At 39.1% G+C, this 26,526-nt stretch overlaps 1 protein-coding gene across 1 annotated transcript in view; it reads left to right on the forward strand.

Moving 5' to 3' along the window:
• Positions 1 to 26,526, forward strand: part of LOC140486230 (uncharacterized) — a 97,828-nt gene that overhangs the window by 13,426 nt on the left and 57,876 nt on the right. Inside the window, exons 4-7 of the mRNA XM_072585087.1 lie at positions 11,743 to 19,879; positions 23,989 to 24,036; positions 24,118 to 24,236; positions 26,372 to 26,525. Coding sequence (XP_072441188.1) covers positions 11,743 to 19,879; positions 23,989 to 24,036; positions 24,118 to 24,236; positions 26,372 to 26,525 — 8,458 coding nt within the window. The remainder of the gene's footprint in view (positions 1 to 11,742; positions 19,880 to 23,988; positions 24,037 to 24,117; positions 24,237 to 26,371; position 26,526) is intronic.

The following is a 26,526-nucleotide window of genomic DNA, read 5'->3' on the forward strand; positions in this document are numbered from 1 at the left end:
ATTCAAAGCTAACATTGATCAATCAGCATTGGGCTCATCAATAAAGTAGCCTATGTACAGAAGATCTTTAGAAGAGTGTTACCCTTATTCACCCTCTTTCTTTTAATACGTTTGTAAAAATCTTTACTTTTCCCTTTGCTAGCCCTCAGATGTTCTATTCTAGGTTTATTGCAGCTCTTTGCAACTGTCTTGATATTTATTTGCTGCTGTTTATATCCATTCCAGTCTATAGGATTTTTGCTATTCTATAGATATATACAAGGTTTTCTTTTTGTTTTTATAACATTTCTCATTTTTTTGACTGAGGATGCGGGATTACGGAGATAGTGTTGGGGAGTGCACCTGGGTTGGATGCTGTTCAGAGGGTTGATGCAGACACAATGGGCCAAATGACCTCGATATGCACTATAGGAATTCTACAATTCCGTGTTTAATTACACAAGAAAACTCTTTCCTTTTAGGGTGCATGCAGGTCTTGTACTGTAGGAAACACTCCCTTTGAATACCACTCATGTTCATTTGTAGTTTTATCTGTTAACAATTTTGCCCAGTCCATTGTGGACAATTCCTGCATCAGCATTTGTGTATCAGCCTAACTTCAATTTAAAACTTTGATCCATGATTAATCATTCCCTCTCTCAAAGCTCATGTTAGTTGTTAGCTATGTATTCCTATATTGCTAATTATTGATTAATTCTGGCTCATTATTCAGCACTGATTTTATTTTGTCAAATCTTTTGTTGGTTCATAAAGACATTCTTCCAGAAAAACTGTTTTGAATATATTAAAGACTTTTACTCACTCTGGGATTCAAGATCTTCAGCTTTTCCCATTCTGTGTGAAAGGTTAAGTATCCGATTACAGCCACAACTATTTGTAGAAGAGTCTACTATTTTAACACCACGATCCAGAGGTCTATAGAAATTTCCAACAAAATCTAGCATTTTTTTCTCTTCCCCAATTCTAACCAGAATAATTCTACTGCTTGTTTACTCTTAGCAAGGCGATGTCTGAAGAGAGGAAACCATGCACAACGTCTGCGAGCTTGGTGACTAGAAAGGGATCTTTGTTGATGAATATTTGATCATGGAGCCAAAAGATGTGAATCTTCATAGGCAAGAGAGATTAGAGAAAAATAGCAGAGCGACAGAGGTTAAAGGTTAAGCCTAGGACATGGGCTGGGGTGGCGTGGGTGTGGGATATGAAAGGGAGGAATTCTTGGTAGCAGTTTGAATGAATGGGCAAGAACAATGAGATGTGTGGCAAAGCAGATGAACAAATGTCTGCAACTCAATTTTGTTTGTAAAAATGCAGGACTTGTTGGGCCGAATGGCCTGTTTCCATACTGTAGGGAATCCAATCTAATCTAAGCTGTGATTCAACACTGCCATATTACAGAGTTCAAACATTTTAAGACTAATAAATACAACAACAATGTTATATTAGAAAAGTAAGAATCTGAGAATGAGATTAAAGCAACTTTGAGATAGTGCAGAATTCAAAAGCCTTACAGAGAAACATGATCACAATAGTAGAAGTAGGATACAGTTACTGAGCTGCAAAAAGTCATCTAACTACTCAGACAAAGGTGTTAATGCTGTAGAGCCACCAGCATTAGTAAAGATGTGTTTCCAGAAGAAATTGGTGATCTAATCAACTCAAGTTTGGGAAAAGCCTGTTTTTGTGAATGGACATCTCTTCAATTTTATATACATGGGTGAGTATCATTGTCTTTTCAGACTGTTTACCATGGCTGAAAAAATAGCAATTACAGCATACAGAGCTGAAACTACATGATCAGCATTTGTGATTAAAGACATGCTAAAATTAACAGAGCAGTACAAAGGGTGTAAGAAAGTAGAGAATGTTTATGTGATTCATAATCAAGAGGCTTCCCTCTTGAGCATGCATGCTTGCCTTGACCTCAGCCATTCTGATTTAGCAATTCAATTAATTTCAATGAACATTAAACAGGTCAAGAGAGACCAAAGTATACTCAGTCTGTTTAAAGACATGCCCAGTCAGAGAACAATTGGTCCCAAAACAAACAGTTGTTGAACAACTGTTCAACAATCAACTGGTAAATCATTTCATTGGGCTCGATAGATTCATGGCAAAAAGAAGAAAGAATCTATTGACACGAGCAATGAAATGAGTTCATAAGACTAAGAAGTGCCAACAAACGGAAACAGGTTCAAGAAAATTGAACAAAAACTGACTGAGGATGTGCGACCATTCACCCACATTGTGTTGAAGAGTGGTCAGACCAAATGTCTAGTGAGTTAGCCAAAAATCATATTTGGAATACATTAAGGACAAAAGGATAACGTGGGAGAGATTAGGGCCCCTCAAAGATCAGCAAGGTGGCCTTTGTGTGGAGCAGCAGAAAAATGGGGGAGATAATAAATGAGTATTTTGCAACAGTATTTACTGTGGAAAAGGAAATGGAAGAGATAGAATGCAGGGAAATAGATGGTGACATCTTGCAAAATGTCCATATTACAGAGGAGGAAATGTTGGATGTCTTGAAACGCATGAGGAGGGATAAATCCCCAGCACCTGATCAGGTGTACCCTAGAACTCTGTGGAAAGCTAGGGAAGTGATTGCTGGGCCTCTTGCTGAGATATTTGTACCATCGATAGTCATAGGTGAGGTACAGGAAGACTGGAGGTTGGCTATCATGGTGCCACTGTTTAAGAAGAGTGATAAAGACAAGCCAGGGAACTATAGACCAGTGAGCCTGATGTCAGTGGTGGGCAAGTTGTTGGAGGGACTCCTAAGGGACAGAATGTACATGTATTTGGAAAGGCAAGGACTGATTAGGCATAGTCAACATGGCTTTGTGTGTGGGAAATCGTGTCTCACTAACTTATTTGAGTTTTTTGAAGAAGTAGCAAAGAGGATTGATCAGGGCAGAGCGGTAAATGTGATCTATATGGGCTTCAGTAAGGCGTTCGACAAGGTTCCTCATGGGAGACTGGTGAGCAAGGTTAGATCTCATGGAATACAGGGAGAACTAGCCATTTGGATACAGAACTGGCTCAAAGGTAGAAGACAGAGGGTGGTGGTGGAGGGTTGTTTTCAGACTGGAGGCCTGTGACAAGTGCAGTGCCACAAGGATTGGTGCTGGGTCCACTACTTTTTGTCATTTATATAAATAATTTGCATGTGAGCATAAGACGTATAGTTAGTACGTTTCCAGATGAAACCAAAATTGGAGGTGTAATGGACAGCAAAGAGGGTTACCTCAGATTACAACAGGATCTTGATCAGATGGGCCAATGGGCTGAGAAGTGGCAGATGGAGTTTAATTCAGATAAATGTGAGGTGCTGCATTTTGGGAAAGCAAATCTTAGCAAGACTTATACACTTAATGGTAAGGTCCTAGGGAGTGTTGCTGAACAAAGAGACCTTGGAGTGCAGGTTCATAGCTCCTTGAAGGTGGAGTCGCAGGTAGATAGGATAGTGAAGAAGGCATTTGATATGCTTTCCTTTATCAGTCAGAGTATTAATTACAGGAGTTGGGAGGTCATGTTGTAGCTGTACAGGACATTGGTTTGACCAGTGTTGGAATATTGGGTGCAATTCTGGCCTCCTTCCTATCGGAAAGATGTTGTGAAACTTGAAAGGGTTCAGAAAAGATTTACAAGGATGTTGCCAGGGTTAGAGGATTTGAGCTATAGGGAAAGGCTAAACAAGCTGGGGTTGTTTTCCGTGGAGCGTCGGAGGCTGAGGACTGACTTTATAGAGGTTTACAAAATCATGAGGGGCATGGATAGGATAAATAAACAAAGTCTTTTCCCTGGGTTGAGGGCATAGGTTTAGGGTGAGAGGTGAAAGATACAAAAGAGATCTAAGGGGCAACTTATTCATGTAGAGGGAGGTATGTGTGTGGAATGAGCTGCCAGGGGAAGTGGTGGAGGCTGATACAATTGTAACATTTAAAAGGCATTTGGATGGGTATATGAATAGGAAGGTTCTGCATTAGTGGTGCTGGAAGAGCACAGCAGTTCAGGAAGCATCTGAGGAGCAGTAAACTTGATGTTTCGGACAAAAGCCCTTCATCAGGAATAAAGGCAGAGAGCCTGAAGGGTGGAGAGATAAGCTAGAAGAGGGTGGGGGTGGGGAGAAAGTAGCATAGAGTACAATAGGTGAGTGGGGGAGGGGATGAAGGTGATAGTTCAAGGAGGAGGGTGGAGTGGATAGGTGGATAGGCAGGTAGGACAAGTCATGGGGACAGTGCTGTGCTGGAAGTTTGGAACTAGGGTGAGGTGGGACAGTGCTGTGCTGGAAGTTTGGAACTAGGGTGAGGTGGGGCAAGGGGAAATGAGGAAACTGTTGAAGTCCACATTGATGCCCAGGGGTTGAAGTGTTCCGAGGCGGAAGATGAGGCATTCTTCCTCCAGGTGTCTGGTGGTGAGGGAGCGGCGGTGAAGGAGGCCCAGGACCTCTATGTCCTTGGCAGGGTGTGAGGGGGAGTTGAAATGTTGGGCCACAGGTGTGGTTGATTGGTGCGGGTGTCCCGGAGATGTTCCCTAAAGCGCTCTGCTAGGAGGCGTCCAGTCTCCCCATTGTAGAGGAGACCGCATCGGGAGCAATGGATACAATAAATGATATCGGTGGATGTGCAGGTAAAACTTTGATGGATACTTTGAACTTTGAAGGCTCCTTTAGGTCATCATTAATGGAGATGGAGAGGTCCAGGAAGGGGAGAGAGGTGTCAGAGATGGTCCAGGTAAATTTAAGGTCTCCCCTTCCTGGACCTCTCCATCTCCATTAATGATGTCCCTCCCCTTCCTGGACCTCTCCATCTCCATTAATAACGACTGACTTGACACTGACATTTTTTACAAACCCACTGACTCCCACTGCTACCTGGATTACACCTCTTCCCACCCTACCTCTTGCAAAAATGCCATCCCGTATTCCCAATTCCTCTGCCTCCACCATATCTGCTCCCAAGAGGACCAGTTACACCACAGAACACATCAGATGGCCTCCTTCTTTAGAGATCGCAATTTCCCTTCCCACGTGGTTAAAGATGCCTTCCAATGCATCTCATCCACATCCCGCACCTCTGCCCTCAGACCCCACCCCTCCAACTGTAACAAGGACAGAACTCCCCTGGTGCTCACCTTCCACCCTACCAACCTTCGCATAAACCAAATCATCTACCGACATTTCCGCCACCTCCAAAAAGACCCCACCAGCAGGGATATATTTCCTTCCCCACCCCTTTCTTCCTTCCGCAAAGACCGTTCCCTCCATGACTACCTGGTCAGGTCCACGCCCCCCTACAACCCAGCCTCCCATCCTGGCACCTTCCCCTGCCACCGCAGGAATTACAAAACCTGCACCCACACCTCTTCCCTCACCTCCATCCAAGGCCCTAAAAGAGCCTTCCACATCCATCAAAGTTTTACTTGCACATCCACTAATATCATTTATTGTATCCGTTGCTCCCGATGCGGTCTCCTCTACACTGGGGAGACTGGATGCCTCCTAGCAGAGCGATTTAGGGTACATCTCCGGGATACCCGCACCAATCAACCACACTGCCCTGTGGCCCAACATTTCAACTCCCCCTCACACCCTGCCAAGGACATAGAGGTCCTGGGCCTCCTTCACCACTGCTCCCTCACCACCAGATGCCTGGAGGAAGAATGCCTCATCTTCCGCCTCGGAACACTTCAACCCCAGGGCATCAATGTGGACTTCAACAGTTTCCTCATTTCCCCTTGCCCCACCTCACCCTAGTTCCAAGCTTCCAGCTCAGCACTGTTGCCATGATTTGTCCTACCTGCCTATCTTCTTTTCAACCACTCCACCCTCCTCCTTGACCTATCGCCTTCATCCCCTCCCCCACTCACCTATTGTACTCTATGCTACTTTCTCCCACCCCCACCCTCCTCTAGCTTATCTCTCCACCCTTCAGGCTTTATTCCTGATGAAGGGCTTTTGCCCAAAACGTCGATTTTACTGCTCCTCGGATGCTGCCTGAACTGCTGTGCTCTTCCAGCACCACTAATCCAGAATCTGGTTTCCAGCATCTGGTTTCCAGCATTGTTTTTACCTATATGAATAGGAAGGGTTTGGAGGGATATGGGCCGGGTGCTGGTAGGTGGGACTAGATTGGGTTGGGATATCTGGTCAGCATGGACGGGTTGGATCTAAGGGTCTGTTTTCTGCTGTACATCTCTATGACTCTATGACTCACTGGTGTATAAAGAAGACCATTACTCCAGATTCTCTTCAGCAAGATATCCTGGGATTGCCAAGGGTCAGTCGGCAGCGTGGTGACCGGAGGTTTCAAGAGAGATTGAATATCTCATATTGTTGTAAAATCTGTGATTAAACAGGATTGCCTCGGTTGGAAAATAGCTCTACCATCACTGAAGAAAATTCAGATTTCAGAAACCATCAAAATTTGTGAGAATAAAAGAAAGAACTGTGGTTGCTCAAAATTCAATATAAAAATAGAAATTACTGGCCAAACTCAGCAGATCTGGCAGCATCTATCGAGAGGAAACAGAGTTAACATTTTAAGATCATTGGCCCTACTTCAGAAACTTCTGAAGAAGGCTAAATGGATTTGAAGCATTAACTCTGCTTTCACCCCACAGATACTGCCAGACCTGCAAAATTTGTGAGGAGATGTAGACAGGGAGAAAAGGAATGTACTGTACAATTCTGGATTAGTGGTGCTGGAAGAGCACAGCAGTTCAGGCAGCATCCAAGGAGCTTCGAAATCGACATTTCGGGCAAAAGCCCTTCATCAGGAACCTCAATGTACTGTACATGCTAAGTGAGCGAATTGATCAATCTTCTCCTGAAACTGTTAGGCAAAAACAAAACCTAGTGAACAAAATACAACAGCAAATTCAAATTTGATGTCATATTATGAAACAACTTAAGTTCAAGAGGAATATTTAAATCCATCTTCCAGCAAAGACCTATGACTGATCTAGGTCAGCAGCAAACATCAGCATGACAAAGATGTGACATGTTAGGTTCACCAGTAAGACAGCCACAGAAGGTGTGTGAAGACATTCAACCTAATCTATGTGTTGAAGTAAAGAGTTTAGATACTTCAGCACAGGCATATTAACAGATTGAGAATGAAGATTTGTTTGTATAGATTGAAGATGGACTACATATGATTCAGTGGGAATCAACTCTAAGATGGGATCACCAATGGGAACAGATTCCGGAAACAGTCAAGAAGAAATATCCTTGTCAAGAAATCCAGGATTTTCCAACACAAAAACATGCCCGTTTTAGCACAGAAAGGAAATGCATGTGATTAAAGACCATCATAAACATAATGTTATGGGGCAACTACCTGATTAAATAGGGAAGAGTTCTGCAAAAGAAACACAGAAGATTAATGTTCCCCCAGACAATGAATTCAACAGGAACAATATCCTCTGAAAAGATATCCAAAAGATTAAGAAGCCCTCCAGTGCAGAGGCATTTTATAGGCCATTTAGGTTCAAGAATACAGTCAGGGTCAACAATCCTCAAAGCTACCTACATTCCAAGTTCCAAAACATAGAAGAATTGTGAGACCTGAATTTGTGAAGTTTAGATTAGATTACTTAGATTAGATTACTTACAGTGTGAAAACAGGCCCTTCGGCCCAGCAAGTCCACACCAACCCTCCAAAGAGCACCCACCCAGACCCATTCCCTTACATTTACCCCTTCACCTAACACTACAGGCAATTTAGCATGGCCAACTCACCTAACCTGCACATTTTTGGACTATGGGAGGGAACCGGAGCAAATCCACGCAGACACGGGGAGAATGTGCAAACTCCACACAGACAGTTGCCTGAGGCAGGAATTGACCCAGGTCTCTGGCACTGTGAGGCAACAGCGCTAACCACTGTGCCACCATGTCGCCCACAGTTAGTGTCTTGAGGAGAGATGGAGTATTGGTAAATGAAATTATATACATGAACGTATGAATAATGACTTTGGAGAAACAGCTTGGGAGAAATGTTGTATGAAGGTAATAGTTCTGATATGGTGAAGATTAATGACTGTATTCAGCTTTACCCAATTTGATGAAGTCGTAAGGATTTGGATGGGAAAAAGGGCAGAAAAGCTTTGAATCTCCTAGGTCTCCTCATAGGTTTTAACAATGTAACTTACTAATGTAAGTTATACCTAATGGCTTTTATGAAATCCATTGCATCTTATTTAAGTCAAGAGCCTCTTCTCATTTAGAGTGGTATTCTTCTACCACTGTAAAGCATGTAAGCTCTTAAACGCAGTCATGGAAAGGGAATAATGGCAGCAAACTACCCCGACCACAAGCTAACAGTTATTGACATCATAACATATACAACACTCAACACCTAGGCAATGAGGCCTTATCACCTTCTCTAGGATCTTGTGAGATTTCTTATTCAAATTGAAAATGCTACCAAACTTTTACAAAGCTCTTGGCTCACTAAAGTCATCAAGATTTTTGTTGTATTATTTATTTTTTATCACTTTCAATTAATGCTTGTTAACTGTGCAACATTTAATTTTTTTAGATGAAAGTCAAATTTTCATAGCATGCCATCAACTACATTTTTGTACTTTTAGGAGACTCCCTTTTCCTGTTTTCATTATAACTATTATGCAAGGGCTTGTCATTCCACACACTTTGTGACCACCTACTGTCTGCACACTGGGACAAAGAAACAAATTTCCACATCACAAAACAACATAAATTGTCTTAACAAGGGAGTAAGAAACATGTTGAAACAAATTGCGTAATACATTACTTTGGTTTTGCTTTATCACTTAAAAAGATATATGAATGTTCAGGTGGTGGTCTTGATGATATGAGGGCTTATTGCAAAATTGACTGATGATTTAAAGTGGATGACAAATATTTTAGACATTAGCCATGAAGTTGAGCAGCCAGCATTATTCTACAGGTACTGTTTGGTTTCCTAAAGCCTGAAAACAAAGGACGTGATGCTTGTGAATTTCTGACACAATGTATAGTTTTCAATATTGTGAAGGACAAACAATATTTTTTAATCAGCATTTTAAAAAGATGCTAGGCGGTTTAAGAAGTAGCATACTTTACACTTTACATCCACCATTTTGGAACCTTAGAAAGCTTGCTTAAAAATTGCTAGGTGCACAATTTCCAGAGCAAAGTTTTAAAATGTTTACAATCAAAAATAAATTCTCTATCAACATTGCAACATTGATTTGTCCTTGTCTAATGCTGCTTAGATTTGGGAATGCAACTGTAAAGCGTGCTTGCAAAAGAAAGTAGTTACTTAACCTTTCCAGCATCATTCCAATCATTTTTGCTGCTGCTCTTCTTGTCTCCCATTCCTCTTATTTCAAGATTCCCAATGTCTCTCCTCTATACCCTGATCCTGGACTTCGACCTCCTTCCACCAGCTCACCTCCTCACAACTCCTATTCTTTCCAATCACTTACCCATCTGGCTATCAAACAATTCCGCTTGTCATTTGTCATTCCTTTGCCTCCTGAGCCCACTGGCTACCAATTGCTTACAATAAAATGGCTGGCGATCCCCCTCTAAGGTCTTCAATTCCCACTCATGCCCCCCACTTTCCAAGACGTGGAATCTCAGTACCAGATCAAGCCCCAGCTCTGTCACTGCTCCTTCTGTGCCACTGAGGAACTAGCTACAGCCTGAAAAGTTCAAACACATCACCTACAGATGTGAATGAGAATATGATATAAATGAATTTTTTATATTTTTCTGATTTACCATGACCTTCAAAGCTAAAATTTATTCAAAACTAGAAAACAATTATCGTTGACAGTTAATTTATATGACAGGAGAGAAATAATTGAAAAATAAATAATGTTTGCAGATTACCCACAATAAATATGCAAGAAACTAATAATCTTCAGTGATAGTTTCTTCCAGAAACCTTTCAACTTTAATGTGAGTTGGAATTGATTTAATGTTTCTATGTCAGGATTCAAATAATGTTAACAATGCACTCATTATTTTAAAATAAGCCGTGATTACTGGGTTGCTTGTCATGTACAGAAAATTCTGAAAGTATATATTATAAATATTAGGTAAAATGGTTTCATTTCATTGGGCTTAATTCATGCTGACGTATTATGAAAAAAATCCTATCATTAAGTATTTCTTAGGAGACTCCATTGGCATTTGACACATTTACAGCCTGTCCTAATTTCTATTTGTGACTGAATTAATGTTATAACATTTTTAATCTGTTGTTGTAAAAATCTGAGTATACATCCATGACACCTGGGATTTGATTGGTAGAACACTTGCATCTGAATCATAACATTCCATGTTCTAGACTGCTCCAGGGTTCCAGCACAAAAGTCAATGCCGACTCTACAATGCCGTGCTGAAGAAATATTGCATTGTAGAAGTGCTGTCCTTTGCATGAGACATTAAACATAAGCATCATCTGCCTCCTTAGTTTGATATAAAAGGTTTGAAAAACAGCTGAATTATCCCAATGTTCTCATCAAAATTTCTTCTGAATCAACATCACACAACAGAATAGCTGTTTAATATCACATTGCTGTTTGAGGAAGTATGCTGAGTCTAAATTAGCTGCCAAGTTTCCTTTTTTTCAAAATTAATTATTGGATATGGGTGTTGCTGGCTGGGCCGGCTTTTATTACATTTGAGAAGATGTTGGTGAACTTTCAACATGAATATACATGAAAAGCAAATGTTTTGCTGTAAAGGGCTACAAAATGTTTGTTTGTGAAAAATATCATATGGATGCAAGATACTCTTTTTCTAACAAAAAGGTTTACACATTTTGTTTCCTTGTCTTATTTCCCATTAGTTTGGCTCCAAACATTTATTTGAGGTGGTGGAAGTTGTTAAGTTATGCATCACTAAAATGTGTTATGATTTTCTATCATTGGTTGAAAACACCATCCTAGCCTATGCAAAAGGTAGCCTGTTTTGGACTTAGGGATAGGGAAAGTCACCTGGACCAGATTTACTGGGCAATAGGGTTCTCTCTCATTAGAATCATAGAGTCTTACATTCATACAGTCTGGAAGCAGACCATTTGGTCCAATCGTCCACACCAACTAGACATCCCAATCTGACTTAGTCCCATTTGCCAGCATTTGACCCATATCCCCCTAAGCCTTTCCTATTCATATACCGATCCAGATGCCTTTTAAATGTTGTAATTGAACCCATCTCGACCACTTCCTCTGGCAGCTTGTTCCATATACACATCACCCTCTGTATGAAGACGTTATTCCTAGGGTCCTTTTTAAATATTTCCCCTCTCACTTTAAACCTGTGCCCCCTCCCCCACTCCAAGGAAGGGTTTAACCTCAGGGTCACCACGCCTCAGGTGAGAGGAGAGGTTGAGAAGGAAATAGTAACCTTAGCCAGTAAGAGAATTGAACCCACATTGTTGACATCACTTTACATCACAAACCAGCCTAACATTTATTTACATTAAAAATATGATGCATGTAGACATCATTTTATGCAGACCAAACAGGTTCCCTTCCCTAAGGTAGATTAATGAATTAGTTGGGTTTTATAAAAATTATCCAACTTCTGATGCTATCCAGTATAAATTATTACATCTTTTGAAATCCATTTCACAGCTTACCATGGGGGTTTTTAAATCATTGCTTGTATGTTACTCCTACTTTACCATAAGCTGTAAGTTACTGTGCCCACAGAGTGATATTCACAATCTTAAGAATAGTTTTTCTTTTAATTTTCAGGAAATTAAGACAAATCAGCAGTAGTATTCCATTACAGAAGGATGATAATTCATCTGCTTATCAGAGAAGCTTAACCAAGCCACAAACAGTAGTTGACAAATGCAAAGAAATTAATAGCCAAGTTTTGGAAGATGGAGTCAATGAAAGAGATAATGTTGAGAATGAGAACAAAATGTCAGTTCCTCGGACTATCACCTATTCAACTTACTGTGGGGCAAGGAGGATCAGAAGAAGGAGAACACAGAAGAAACCATTCCAACCATTAAAGCCCACAATCTCTGAAGTAGATGAAAGGAATCTGACTTCATTGGATGATCAAAAGGAAGAAGAAACTAAGCAATGTGTCCTTTTGCCAGCTCCAGAAATGACTGAGATCCAGACACCATTAGAAGAAAAAATACCTTTAATCATGGCAAATGAATCAATAACAATGAATCGATCAAATCATGGCAAAGGAAATGATGAATTACAGCCCAGAATCAGCATAGAAAAAAATTCATCAAACAAACATGAGTTGACCAAAGATGAAAAATTAGAAAATGAAGCACCAATGCAGCAAAGCTCTTTTAGTGAAATCATCAAGGACATGGAATTAACTGATCTACATCAAGAGATAACAAAAATAATAACTGACTACAACATAGTGACAATAGATCACATCAAGAAACAAGCAATACAATCCGATACACCTGTATCAAACACAACCAGTAGACAAAAGATGACTGGTGTCAATCCTAATGACATATCTGCACCCAGTGTACCTGTGGCTCCTGAAGACTTCTATTCAAAAGGAAGCAGTGTGCCCAAGATGGACACAAAATATTTAGCTCAGAAGAATAGCCTGATTGTAGATCACAATGATCTAAGTCACAAGAATGAAGACTTTATTGACACAGAAACAGCTACTCAAACTGATAGTTCACCCAAAACAGCTGTTATTGTGAACCCCCAGCAAAAGGCATACATTCCATCTGTTTCAAAGAGCAAAAATACAAATGAAAATAAATCCAATGTACCATGGGCACACGGTTTAACTGTAGATGAAGTTGGAGCATCAGCAACTCAAAATTTCAAACCTGTGAATTTGAATACTCTTACGTCCTTGGAAAACCAAAAAGCTGATAACACAGATACACAAGGAAAAAATATTGCATCTAATTCAGCAGAAGATGTGGCTCTGGGTCTTCCCCTATCTATTGTGTTTAACCAAGATGACATAGAAGAACAGAAAACAGGACCTGTGAGCAAAGGTGAAAAGCAAGCCCAAATGGTGGACATTTCAGACAATGTTACAGCTGATCCAACAATTGTTGTCTCTTTAACAGAACCTGTGAAAACAATCCACTTGAGCAAGAATGTGGATACACAAAAAGAATTACGTAATGATAAAAACGATGTTCAATTGGAAATTCCTAGTGGGACTCAAATAATTGAACACACAACAGTATCAGAAACTGTCACAATGTTTGATGATAAAAGAAGCATTCCTGATGTCTGTACCAATGACATGCCTGAAGAGCAGAAAGGCAAGGATAACATTACAAGATTATCCACTGGGAGCCTGACAATAGAAACTGGGTATGAAATCGAGAAATCACCAAAGAAGTATAATCATGCTATGCAAAGAAGTGCAGCAACTGCTTTAACACATGTTAATGAGGAAACACCATCAGAGGTGCCGAATAGACAAATTAATCAGAATTCAACCGTGTTGACAACTATTGAAATGATTAATGAAGCAAGGACTGAAGATACAGCTACAAGTACAAATGAATCAACAGCTATAAATGAGAATGATGAAGTTTCCAAGATGCCTCGTATTATTGACTCTACAATTGCTCCAGTGACAGCCTCAATTACAATACAGTTAAATGGGATTAGCAATTCTGAAGCTACCATAACCACTGAACACGAAGAGATTGCAGATTCCAGCTATCCACAGACTGAGAAATCATTGCACATTCAAAAACCAGACCAAATGTACAAAACCTACTCTGTAAATGAGCATGGTCACACTTCTGAAGTTTTACAGGGTACTCAAGACCCTTTCCATGAGCCAAAGCTTCCTAGCACAACCAGACCATCTTTACTGAGTGAAAGTATATTCTACAGATTCTATCAAGAATCAATGGAGTTATTAGATTCAGCTATTAATACCAATTCAACTTCAAATAATGAAACAGTAACTATGCCAGTTGTTAAAGAAAATCAGTTGATTGAAGAAATCCATGACAACACAGAAACATCTAATTTTGTAACAATGCAGCAAGATGCCAATGAATCATCCATTGAAACAAGCAGAAAGTGTAGCCCGTCAGAAAATAGTCTGTGGTACAGATGTTTTCAACAAAGTTCTGGCTTGTTGAACACAGAGAGTAATATACAGCCGAATATAATCAGTGAAACAAATTTCGAAAATGCATGGAACAATGAAATGATACAATTGACAAAACCAAGTACTCGCATAGCAAATTTTGCTGAGGAAGTAATTCAAGGTACCTTAGAGGGAGATGTACTGAATAATTCTAGAATGACCAGTTGTCATGAAAAAGATGAGGAAATGGCAAAGAAAATTGCAATCCATGATAAGGAGAACTCAAATTCAACAAATTCAGATAAACCAGAAGACAAAGAAATTCTTTTAAAAATTACAGAAAATAAAGAAGGAAATATCAGTTTACAATCAGGAGCAGAACAAATGAAAGTAATGTGTGCAATTGATGCAACCCAGGCACTTCCAGCTGAAAGAGTACTAACTGCAGATAATGGTGACACTTTGGAAGGAAAGGCAGAAGAAGTAAAAGAGAAATTAGTATCTTCAGCTGTAGAAATGATACCACATACCCAACTAGCTAACATAACAAACAAAATGGGTATTATTAATAGAAAAATGGCTCCAGATTTCATACAAAATACTGGGCTAATGAATAGTATGAAAGATATTGACTTAAATGAATGCATGAATGAATTAACAATGAATAAAATGATTGAAGATGAACCCGAAGAATTAAAGAAAATTCTACAAATTAAGGATGAGAGACGAAAGGTGGTGGTAGACTCAGATCTATCAGCGGAATCTGAAAATAGTTCTGTACAGATCCCTGGAGAAGAGAGTAAAGACTCTTTTCTGTTCACACATGAAAATATTTCTGAATATGTTCCTTTAATCCACAGACCTGATGAGAAAAATGCTTCAATAATGGTGGAACCACATGAGAAAAATATCAGTACAGCATCTTTATTGCCAACCGACACTGACCCTACACTGGTACGTTCTGTTAAAAATAATATAAACCAGGTAGCAGGAACGGGCCACTTAAATCTTACCCCAACAGGATATGAAACTGGCATCACAGAATCCACAGTTAAAACAATTGAAATCGATGTAAACGATTGTCAAGTAAAAGAACCCGAACCTGCAAAGGAAACAGGGCAGGGAACTGAGCTCAGAAACACAGTGGATGCTACAAAAGATTCCCTGTCAAAAGCATATTTGGAAATAATTACAACAGACAATGAAAACTCTGAACCCATGTCCCAGGAACCTCCTAGAGTTGCCGCAGAGCAGTGTAATGTTCCTGATGGAATACAGAGTGCTGGTATATTAAAAACTAGATCTGCCACTTCAAGCCAATCAAATGTTTCCCAGGAAAGTTCAATATATGATTTTAAGGAAATTGTAACAAATCCAGAAGCAGCAAATTTTCAGCCAGATTCTGTCCCTTCTAAAGTAAGCCAGTACAGTTTCTCAGTTGGCCAAGTAGACTCCATGAATCAAAACACAACATTGAAAGAAGATGGAAGTGACACACTTTCTGAAATGCAGAGTAGCTGCAAAAACTCAGTATCTGATTCAATTAAGCCACTGAATGGAACGCCGAAAAGAAAAATACAGGAAATTCAGCTTTCGCCTGAGGAGGCATTTAAAAACATTCAGGTACCTGATGCTGTACGACTGCCACAATCAGACTCTGGAGCAGCTTGCAAAAGTGACATGACCGTACCATCAGAAACAAAACCTGTTGTAGATTCAGAGTCTTTCACAGAGCCAGTGACCCCATATACCCAACCTGGTAGCATTGCAAGCAAAGAGAATATCATTACTGCAGAAACAGGACAAGATTTCACAGACAATACAAGGCTAATGGATAAGGCTAAAGGTATTGACTTAAATGAGAGCACAATTAATTTCACAATGAACAATTCAATTCACCAAGAGGCTGAGAAATTAAAGAAGACACTACATGTTAAGGATGAGAGACTAAACGTGGTCATGAACTCAGAGGTATCAGAGGAATCTGAAGGCAACTATATGCAGATCCCTGGAGGAGAAAATAAAGACTCACCTCTGTTCACACATGAAAATATTTCTGAATATGTTCCTTCAATCCACAGAGCTGATGAGAAAAACACTTCTCATGTGGAACCACATGAGAAAAATATCAGTACAGCATCTTTATTGCCAACCAACACTGACCTTACACTGGTACGTTCTGTTAAAGATAATATAAACCAGGTAGCAGGAACGGGCCACTTAAATCTTACCCCAACAGGATATGAAACTGGCATCAGAGAATCCACAGTTAAAACAATTGAAATCAATGTAAACAATTGTCAAGTAAAAGAACCAGATCCGACAAAAGAAGCAGGGCAGGGAACTGAAATCAGGAATACACTAGATGTTGAAAAAGGCTCCTTCTCAGAAACACATTTGGAAATAATTACAACAGACAATGAAAACTTTGAACACATGGCCCAGGAACCTTCTGGAACAGCAGTAATGCAGTGTAATGTTCCTGATGGAATACAGAGTGTTGGTATATTAAAAACTGAATCTGCCACTTCAAGTCAATCAAATGTTTCCCAGGAGTGTTCAATGTCTGATTTTGAGGAAATTGTAACAAATCCAGAAGCAGCAAATTTTCAGCCAGATTCTGTCCCTTCTAAAGTAAGCCAGTACAGTTTCTCAGTTGGCCAAGTAGACTCCATGAATCAAAACACAACATTGAAAGAAGATGGAAGTGACACACTTTCTGAAATGCAGAGTAGCTGCAAAAACTCAGTATCTGATTCAATTAAGCCACTGAATGGAACGCCGAAAAGAAAAATACAGAAAATTCAGCTTTCGCCTGAGGAGGCATTTAAAAACATTCAGGTACCTGATGCTGTACGACTGCCACAATCAGACTCTAGAGCAGCTTGCAAAAGTGACATGACTGTACCATCAGAAACAAAACCCGTTGTAGATTCAGAGTCTTTCACAGAGCCAGTGACCCCATATGCCCAACCTGGTAGCACTGCAAGCAAAGAGAATATCATTACTGCAGAAACAGGACAAGATTTCACAGACAATACAAGGCTAATGGATAAGGCTAAAGGTATTGACTTAAATGAGAGCACAATTAATTTCACAATGAACAATTCAATTCACCAAGAGGCTGAGAAATTAAAGAAGACACTACATGTTAAGGATGAGAGACTAAACGTGGTCATGAACTCAGAGGTATCAGAGGAATCTGAAGGCAACTATATGCAGATCCCTGGAGGAGAAAATAAAGACTCACCTCTGTTCACACATGAAAATATTTCTGAATATGTTCCTTCAATCCACAGAGCTGATGAGAAAAATGCTTCTCATGTGGAACCACATGAGAAAAGTATCAGTACAGCATCTTTATTGCCAACCAACACTGACCTTACACTGGTACGTTCTGTTAAAGATAATATAACTCAGGTAACAGGAACGGGCCACTTAAATCTTACCCCAACAGGATATGAAACTGGCATCAGAGAATCCACAGTTAAAACAATTGAAATCAATGTAAACAATTGTCAAGTAAAAGAACCAGATCCTACAAAAGAAGCAGGGCAGGGAACTGAAATCAGGAATACACTAGATGCTGAAAAAGGCTCCTTCTCAGAAACACATTTGGAAATAATTACAACAGACAATGAAAACTTTGAACACATGGCCCAGGAACCTTCTGGAACAGCAGTAATGCAGTGTAATGTTCCTGAACGAATACAGAGTGCTGGTATATTAAAAACTGAATCTGCCACTTCAAGCCAATCAAATGCTTCCCAGGAGTGTTCAATGTCTGATTTTGAGGAAATTGTAACAAATCCAGAAGCAGCAAATTTTCAGCCAGATTCTGTCCCTTCTAAAGTAAGCCAGTACAGTTTCTCAGTTGGCCAAGTAGACTCCATGAATCAAAACACAACATTGAAAGAAGATGGAAGTGACACACTTTCTGAAATGCAGAGTAGCTGCAAAAACTCAGTATCTGATTCAATTAAGCCACTGAATGGAACGCCGAAAAGAAAAATACAGAAAATTCAGCTTTCACCCGAGGAGGCATTTAAAAACATTCAGGTACCTGATGCTGTACAACTCCCACAAACAGACTCTGGAGCAGCTTGCAAAAGTGACATGACTGTACCATCAGAAACAAAACCTGTTGTAGATTCAGAATCTTTCACAGAGCCAGTGACCCCATATACCCAACCTGGTAGCATTGCAAGCAAAGAGAATATTATTACTGCAGAAACAGGACAAGATTTCACAGACAATACAAGGCTAATGGATAAGGCTAAAGGTATTGACTTAAATGAGAGCACAATTAATTTCACAATGAACAATTCAATTCACCAAGAGGCTGAGAAATTAAAGAAGACACTACATGTTAAGGATGAGAGACTAAAAGTGCTGGTCGACTCAGAGGTATCAGAGGTGTCTGAAGGTGACTCTGTACAGATCCCCAGAGGAGGAAATAAAGACTCACCTCTGTTCACACATGAAAATATTTCTGAATATGTTCCTTCAATCCACAGAGCTGATGAGAAAAACGCTTCTCATGTGGAATCACATGAGAAAAGTATCAGTACAGCATCTTTATTGCCAACCAACACTGACCTTACACTGGTACGTTCTGTTAAAGATAATATAACCCAGGTAACAGGAACGGGCCACTTAAATCTTACCCCAACAGGATATGAAACTGGCATCACAGAATCCACAGTTAAAACAATTGAAATCAATGTAAACAATTGTCAAGTAAAAATACCAGATCCTACAAAGGAAACAGGGCAGGGAACTGAAATCAGAAATACAATGGATGCTGCAAAAGATTTCTTATCAAAAACACCTTTGGAAGTAATTAGAACAGACAATGAACACTTTGAACCCATGGCCCAGGAACCTTCTGCAGGAAAGATAGATCAGTGTGATATTGCTGATCCACTACAGAGTGTTGCTGCTGTGTTTAAAGCCAAATCTGTCACCAAAAGTGTATCAAATGGTGTTCAAGAACATTTAATGTCTGACTATGAGAAAAGTAAATCTGGTCAGTTAGCTAATCCCAGTTATTTCATTAATACAAGTTTGAAAACTGTGGAGGAGGATGATACAAGAATATCTGGTTTACAGACCACTGTGGATGATGTGTTTGCAGACATACGAAATAGTCAAGTGACAAAAGGCATAGAATTAATTGACTATCATCTTAATAATGAGAAAGAAATGGTCCCTGAATTTTTAGAACAGGAAGCATTAATCCTAGACCAGTCATTGGGCTGCAGCTTTAGGAGTCAGAAATATTTTCCTTTTGGTTTGCCACCAATATATGAAGAGCAGGAGTTAGAAAATGAAGCAATAATGGATGTGTACAGTATCGCCCATTCACCAACTTCAATAACGCAGCACAGTTCTAACCACCCAGTTACATCTTTAGCTGAACCTACAGCAGTGTCTGTGCCCTTTGTGCAAACTCAAGTAATAGTTGAGGACGCTGAGAAAGAAGAACAAAATCCAACCAGTCCTGCTCCTGCAGTAGATGTGAGCACAAGCCTCTCCAATGACAACTTGAACAAACCTACTGCAATTTCTCAGGAGATAAGTGGAAAACAAAACCTTTCTTCACAGTTACAAACAGATACATGTGAAGTTGATTCAAAAATATCCCACAATCCTGGGTCTTCTGCAGGAGATAGTGTATTCTACAGATATTTTCAGTCATCTAAGAATTATTTGCCAAATGCCAAAGAAGCATCACTACCAAGTACTTCTAAAATATTGACTGATTTGCAACATAAACCAATTGAAGACTCCAAACTGTTGAAATGTTCATCAGATTCAAAGGTATGGCACTTTATTTTCTGCTTTGCATTTCTGATAAAATTCACTCTTTTGAATTAGTGTTTCTATTGCCCCACTTTTACACTTCACAGAGCTTGCAATATCTATACAGCAAAGGAAGAACGAGCATATACTGTTCCCCAATGTTTGACTGTTCTGAGGTAAAACAGTTGTCCAAAAGCAGCAGAAGGAGACATTTTGATTTGATGTTTCCTTCCTTATGTGAAGTATCTGGTCACCATTTGTTGCTCTTGCCAGCAATGCAGTGTGGGGAATGATCGGTGTGAAACCTGCAGCACCAATCCATGTGCACTGGCTTCACACACACACAGCACAATTGTACTATTAAAGTGTGCTTTTTTGTAAGATCATAAATTGGTTCTGATATTTTACTGATGCCATCCTAACAATTTAATGTTTTTTTCATTAATACATGAAATATAAATATTGAGTTTAAACATTTTCTTAACATTCCTTTAACTTCCTCTTCCTTTTTTGAAAAATGCTTCTGCTTTTGAAAAATAAGTGTAACGTATCATTCTTTCCCTAAGTATTCTCTGTATTGCAGTTGACCATAAGATACTGCATGTATGATCTCTGGGTGGGCTCACACTTTCAGGGATATTCTTTCTCTGCCTCCGTAGTCGTGCTCCAATCCTTGCTTTGTTTTGAAGGTTAACCACAGTTTTACTCAGCTGGATTCTGTTCAACCAACATTCTGTGATGAAAGAAATGGTCATGACTTAAAAACAAGAAAGCTGTACTTTTTTTTCTTATATATCCTCCCACTTCTGAAGTCTTTGACCTGATGTTAGTGATCTTACATTTCCTCCATTGGCTTCTGTTGGAGATTCAGCCATTCTGGCTGAGGGAACTTTCAGTCATGTAGCTGCAAGCATGAATAAGAATTGGAAAAAGGTAATACTTCTTCTATATCAGTGTTAGTGTTTGATGCCATTGTTTGTTCCCCAGGAAGAAATGAAGTAGTCCTTCCAAACATCTTTCTTCTTCATGCAGAGGAGTTTGTTCCCTTGCAGTATTAATACATTTTTCAAGGGTCTGTTGCAAGGTATGAATGTTTTGATTTGCTGCTTAGTACGTTCTCCAGACTGCAGCACATCATTGAGAAGTGACCTTTTTTGTTACAATAATACATTGTTGGTAGAACATTAGACAGCTTTTATCTTCACTGGCGTGAAGTTTTGGAAGTATACCTGCGACAAGATATTGTAGGATTAGATTGATTAGCATTCACATAGATGTTGTCAGATTAGAGGCCTGTCTTTTCCAGTTAGATGGTTTATTATGCTTTGAGTAGACAACATGCCCTATAGAACCTCCTACATTTAATGGACTTCTTCTGTATAATGCTTCTTGCATGGTTTTCTAGCCTGTGAATAGACTGCAATTTGGACTGCTCATTCTAGAGTTAATTTTCCCTTTGTTCAGTGACTGATTTCCTAAGAGGCCAATGATAGTTCTGTTACAAGCCAGCTAATGCTGTAAGTTTCTATTGTTCAGATTATTTCATAACTGGCTTGTATGTACCATGAGATGATAACTAACTACTGAAGTGTGATCTTGCCAGAGTCCTACTTGTTCTTGGATTGAGGCATTAATCAAATGCTAGAGGTTGTGAAATGTAGTTCTGAAATAAAGGTGAATACTGTTGCATTGTTTGATTGTAGGTACGCATTTGAAGTTATCGAACATTTTCTTGATTTGCATTATTTTTATTAGAGCATTATTATCATTTTAATCTCCTTGTACTACACACATTTTGATGCCTTATGGTACCTAATTGATTAAAGCTACTGAATCTTTTGTTGTTATAAAGATTATTTTTGAAGTACTAAAGCAGAAAGCTGTTAAAGTTTCTGCTAAATGCTAACTTCACTATAAAGTTAGGTTTTTATTTACTTATATGAAAACTTTGTAGAAATGAAGACATTCCTTTTTCAAGCTGATTGAAGACTTTTCAAAGAATTTCTGGATAGAACGTTTTCAAAATGACTTTATGTAAATAGATGCAATAATTGTTTGACTGTATTAAATATGTCTACCATGACCTCATTTGCACTAATATCTTCTGCATCTGTGGTATTTTTGTGTTGAATTCCACACAACATGATCAGATTCACGCTGTTTTCCTTTATCCAGTCTTGCATATTTTAACAAATATAATGTATGAAAATTCTCAGTTGACAAGTACATGTTGAACTTGTCATTCAATTTGTTAAAATAATAAAGATTTCACTAACTTCACTATTTGGGCTTTAAGACTTCTTTTTACTTTTTCAATGTTCTTTAAGCTTGTACCCGAAGAATTAACTTGCTGATACTAACTTTGCCATTGAGTAGATAAATCATAAACTTGTTAATTTGTTGTTACAAGTCTTAACTGTGCTCCTATGTCTAGTTTTTAATGTGGAGGCCAAAGTTTTTTGTCCCTTCTATTAAGAAATCAAATTTATTTTGGATATCTGATAATCAGCCTCTTTTCACATGTTCTCAGTTTGAATTTCTCCCTTTAACTGGTGTTGGCTTTAACTGCTTTCACTGCTTCTTAAAAGGCTTGTTTCTCCTACTACTGGTTGTAAAAGGCTTTTTTTTGTGAGTTATAATGTTCTGATGATTTTCCTGGAAGAGTTTGTTGTTCAGAGATGTTTCCTTCAGAGCTGCTGTTCAGTTCTCTGGCCTTTTTAACCACTCGCTGGTCTTAAAGTTCAACAATATTTCTTGAAAAAGAATCACTTTGTGAATTCCTGTCTTCTCCAGATGATTGAGCATCTGTGTCTTGTTTGTCACTGCTGCTGCAATTTTCTAGGCAGTGTATTCTGCTGCTTTCACTATCTATTATATGTGGCTTGATGTCACACTGTGAGTTCATGTTCAAAGCAAATTCATTGAGGAGAAGGCAAAGGCAAGAGCTATCTTCAACTTTAAACTTGAAAGCAAAACTATTCATTATTCCTTCATACTGAATAGATATAGCAGGCTCTAAACTTAAAGGGCAGAATCTTCCTCAACCCTGAATGATCTGGTGTATGATGAGAAATTTGGGGAAATCAGGTGAGATATCCAGGGAAACCTTTGTCAATGACAAGACCAAGCTGCATTCTCCAATGAAGTCCTGGATATTGAGATGAGATTCTCACTAGTGAGTGGCAAGAGGCCTACTATCAAGGATTTTCCATTATCATCAAATTTCATTGACCTCCTCCTTCTTTATCGCTTTTATTATTACATAATCTCACCTCGTTAATATGCAATATTAATAATTCTCCACATACTAGATACCAAGAATTCCTGGCATGAAAGTTAGTGTGGGTAGCTGACGATTCCAGCTTGTTGCTTGCTCCGCTGATGCTCCATCTTGGATATCTGACACTAGCACTTGGGGGCATCTGCATGGACAGTGACTGTACGCATCCTGCCTCCATAGACATTGGACACCACATAATCCCATGCCACATCTGCAATCCGATTGCAGTTCACTTCTGCCCTTCAATGCAACACTTTGAAATAGTATGTATCATTGCAATGCTGCTACAAGGGCACTGTGTGCGATTGGACAGCCACTAGGCTCATGGATTGGACCAGGCTGCATCTCAGGGCTGCTCGCTTGCTCTGTTAGCATTCAGCTACTTTGATGCTGCTTGGATACTCATAGTGTCTACAACCAGTCACTTGAAGTCCAAAGTTTGCCCATTGCACAAAGAAAGCAACAGCTAAGGAGCCAAACTGCAATTTATATTTTATAACTATATGGTACTGCCTTGTTTTTGCCATATTTCCTTGCTTTTGCACCATAAAGGTAATAAAAAGTCTTTTTCCATTTTCATTACCAAAGTCAATCTGCCACTAGCAAATAGATCCTGTGTATATGGATCAGTTAGTTTCTGCTTTCCTAGGATGGAAAGCTAACAGTGATGAGCAATAAAACCCCCAGTAGGTGAAAATCTCTATTAGAATATTTAGTGTTAAAATTAATTATTTAGATTTATTTTTAAAAAGTAACATGCATTTAACACAGAGGACTATGTGAACGTATAAGACTGAAATATCCAAATAATTACATTTATAATTATATTGCACTACTTTTTTCGCAGGGTCTTGTTGGAAACAAAAGTTTGAAAATCAACCCAAGACCAGGGAAGGTAAGTCATTGCTTTTAGAAACACTTCACATCTCCAGGAAATGTTTACTATCTGATTGAAAATCCCTTTTTTTAAATTTAGGTGGTTATTTATGATCAATTAAACTTTCATGGAAATAAGCGTGAAATCTTCACTGATGTGCCTGATGCAACAAGCTGGATTTTTTCTGAAGGAATCTCATTAATCGTTGTCCGAGGATGGTAAGGATATTTGATTCTTGCCTAGTAATGAAGCTTTAGAAGACAATCAATTATATAATTTATGAAGTACTTCTGTGTCAATTGAATCTGCATTTCTTTTTAAAACTGCTAAATATAAGCCTTCTGTCAGGAATTAACGGAACGTAGTCAACATATTTTACAGAAAATAGTTTTGACAATAAGATATGTGAAGATTTTCTGAAGTGTAGTGTACTATCATAGGTTGCATTAAACCTTACTTTAAACAATGGTGTAAGTTGGTGATGGTGAACCAGCAGCCCATTTTACGTCACTCCTGATCTTGAATTTCACTGAAAATTGGGACAAAATACCTGTTTAGACTTTTTGCCATTCCAGCTCCCCTATATGGGGCTGTCTCCATCATCTCTGTCCTTTAAAATCAGCCCATTAAAATTAACATCTTACTGTGAACTATTGTTAATATGCAACATTATAATTTGTGAACAAATTTCAGCTTTGATTTCTGTCTCTATTTGGCAATTCATTCTATTGTATCAGTACATCCTCTATGTCCTTCTGCTCAATCAGGAATCTGGATGTACTATTTCTCTATTTAAATCCTTACACGGTAGAACAATCACATTACAGTGAATGAATACTGTCATTTTTCATCCTTCCTTAAGGCCTCTTGAATTGTTTGTATTCCACATCCTGACCCATGTATAATAAACATGTGTATACTTTAGCACAATGTTAACTAATGAATCCAGTTTCCAAATTTTATTTAACTTGCTAAAATATACATGTGTTTATTATAAAATCTTATTAATGATTTTATTTGTGATTTTACACAATCTGTAGTACAACATACTTTGCTATGTCTACTTTATTGATCTTTTGGTTGGCCTTTAGGTGTCTGCAGTTTGTACAAATGGATCTTCAGATTTTATGCAGACAAAAAAACCAAATGTTCCTAAGGTACTTGGAGTGAAGCACAGGAATTGAAATAATTTCAATTTGGAAGCTCAAAATCAAATTTTCATCTCTCCGGTTGTTCTAGAAACAAGGTGAAATAAGTGTGTGCCACTTTAATCCAGATCCAGTCAAAACACAGATCCAGCTAGCTAAAAGCAATGGGTTAGATATTACATGATCCTGCTGGGTGTTCTCCAGCAGGAGGGTCATGTAAAATACAGGATGACCCCAATTTATGAACGTCTGACTTACAAACTGTAGTACTTATGAATGAGATCCTGTACTAATTTTAATGTCTAGGATCCAATATACAAACGTTTGCCATATTTATGAATGGCTATTTTGTATTGTACAGTATTGTGTTCTGACTTACATACAAATCAGTCAAAAGAAACATACTCAGGAATGGAGCCCATTTGTAACTAGGGATCACCTGTAGGTCAGATGGCTAGCCCATCATCTAAGGTCATCCTGATAATATGGCTGGGGTGAAATTGGAAATTTGTTAAAAGTTCAATTGAACTGAGTATACCCTGCACAGGCTACAATACAGTTGGTATGAGTCGCCACACAGGGGTGGATAGTTGTGTTTTATGAAAGGTTTTAAATGGAAAGAAGGGGATTATTAATTTCAGAGGGTGGTCTTTGCCCATTGGGGTCACCACCCCAAGGAGATAGTACTCTCTCCTTCATTCCTAGCCAGCTATATTTCAAAACCCATTTCCCCACAACATTTTCACCTCCACCCTCAACCAAATCCCCGATGCTGGGCAAACTCTCCCTTGTGACTTACCTCGATGCAGGATTCCAGTGAGTGGCCTTCAGAGGCGTGGCTACAGTCCCAACAGCACTCATTAAGGAGCTCCAGTGCTGTTGGGTCTACCAACCAGTCCACTGTCAGTGCCAATAAAAGTCAGGACTCCCCCTCTACACTCCTTTAGCATGCTTGCAGTCCTTTATGGCTGTTCTCTGGCTGTTTGCACATTGCTGACCTTTCTTCCAGGCGGTTTAGCTATCTGCCCATAAGTTTCTTCCTAGCTTCACTCGAGCAATGGTACAAGCAGATCCACCCTTTTTATACCAAAAGAGATTGAACTGACAGGTTGAACAAAGTTGATTACAGGTATTCTGGAAAGCCTTTGCTTGCACTGTGTTTTCCTATAATACATCTAATTTTAAAAAATTCTTTCTCATTCCAGTTGGATATTGTATGAAAAACCTGAATTTCAAGGCCAAACATACATACTGGAAGAGGGACACAGAGAGTTAGACGAACTCTGGGTTGACAAGAACTTGCAGATGAAACCCACAACCATAAAAAATGTGATTGGCTCCATTAAAAGGATTGTAAAGG

This window comes from Chiloscyllium punctatum, chromosome 15 (genome assembly GCF_047496795.1).
Source record: "Chiloscyllium punctatum isolate Juve2018m chromosome 15, sChiPun1.3, whole genome shotgun sequence".
Lineage (NCBI taxonomy): Eukaryota > Metazoa > Chordata > Chondrichthyes > Orectolobiformes > Hemiscylliidae > Chiloscyllium > Chiloscyllium punctatum.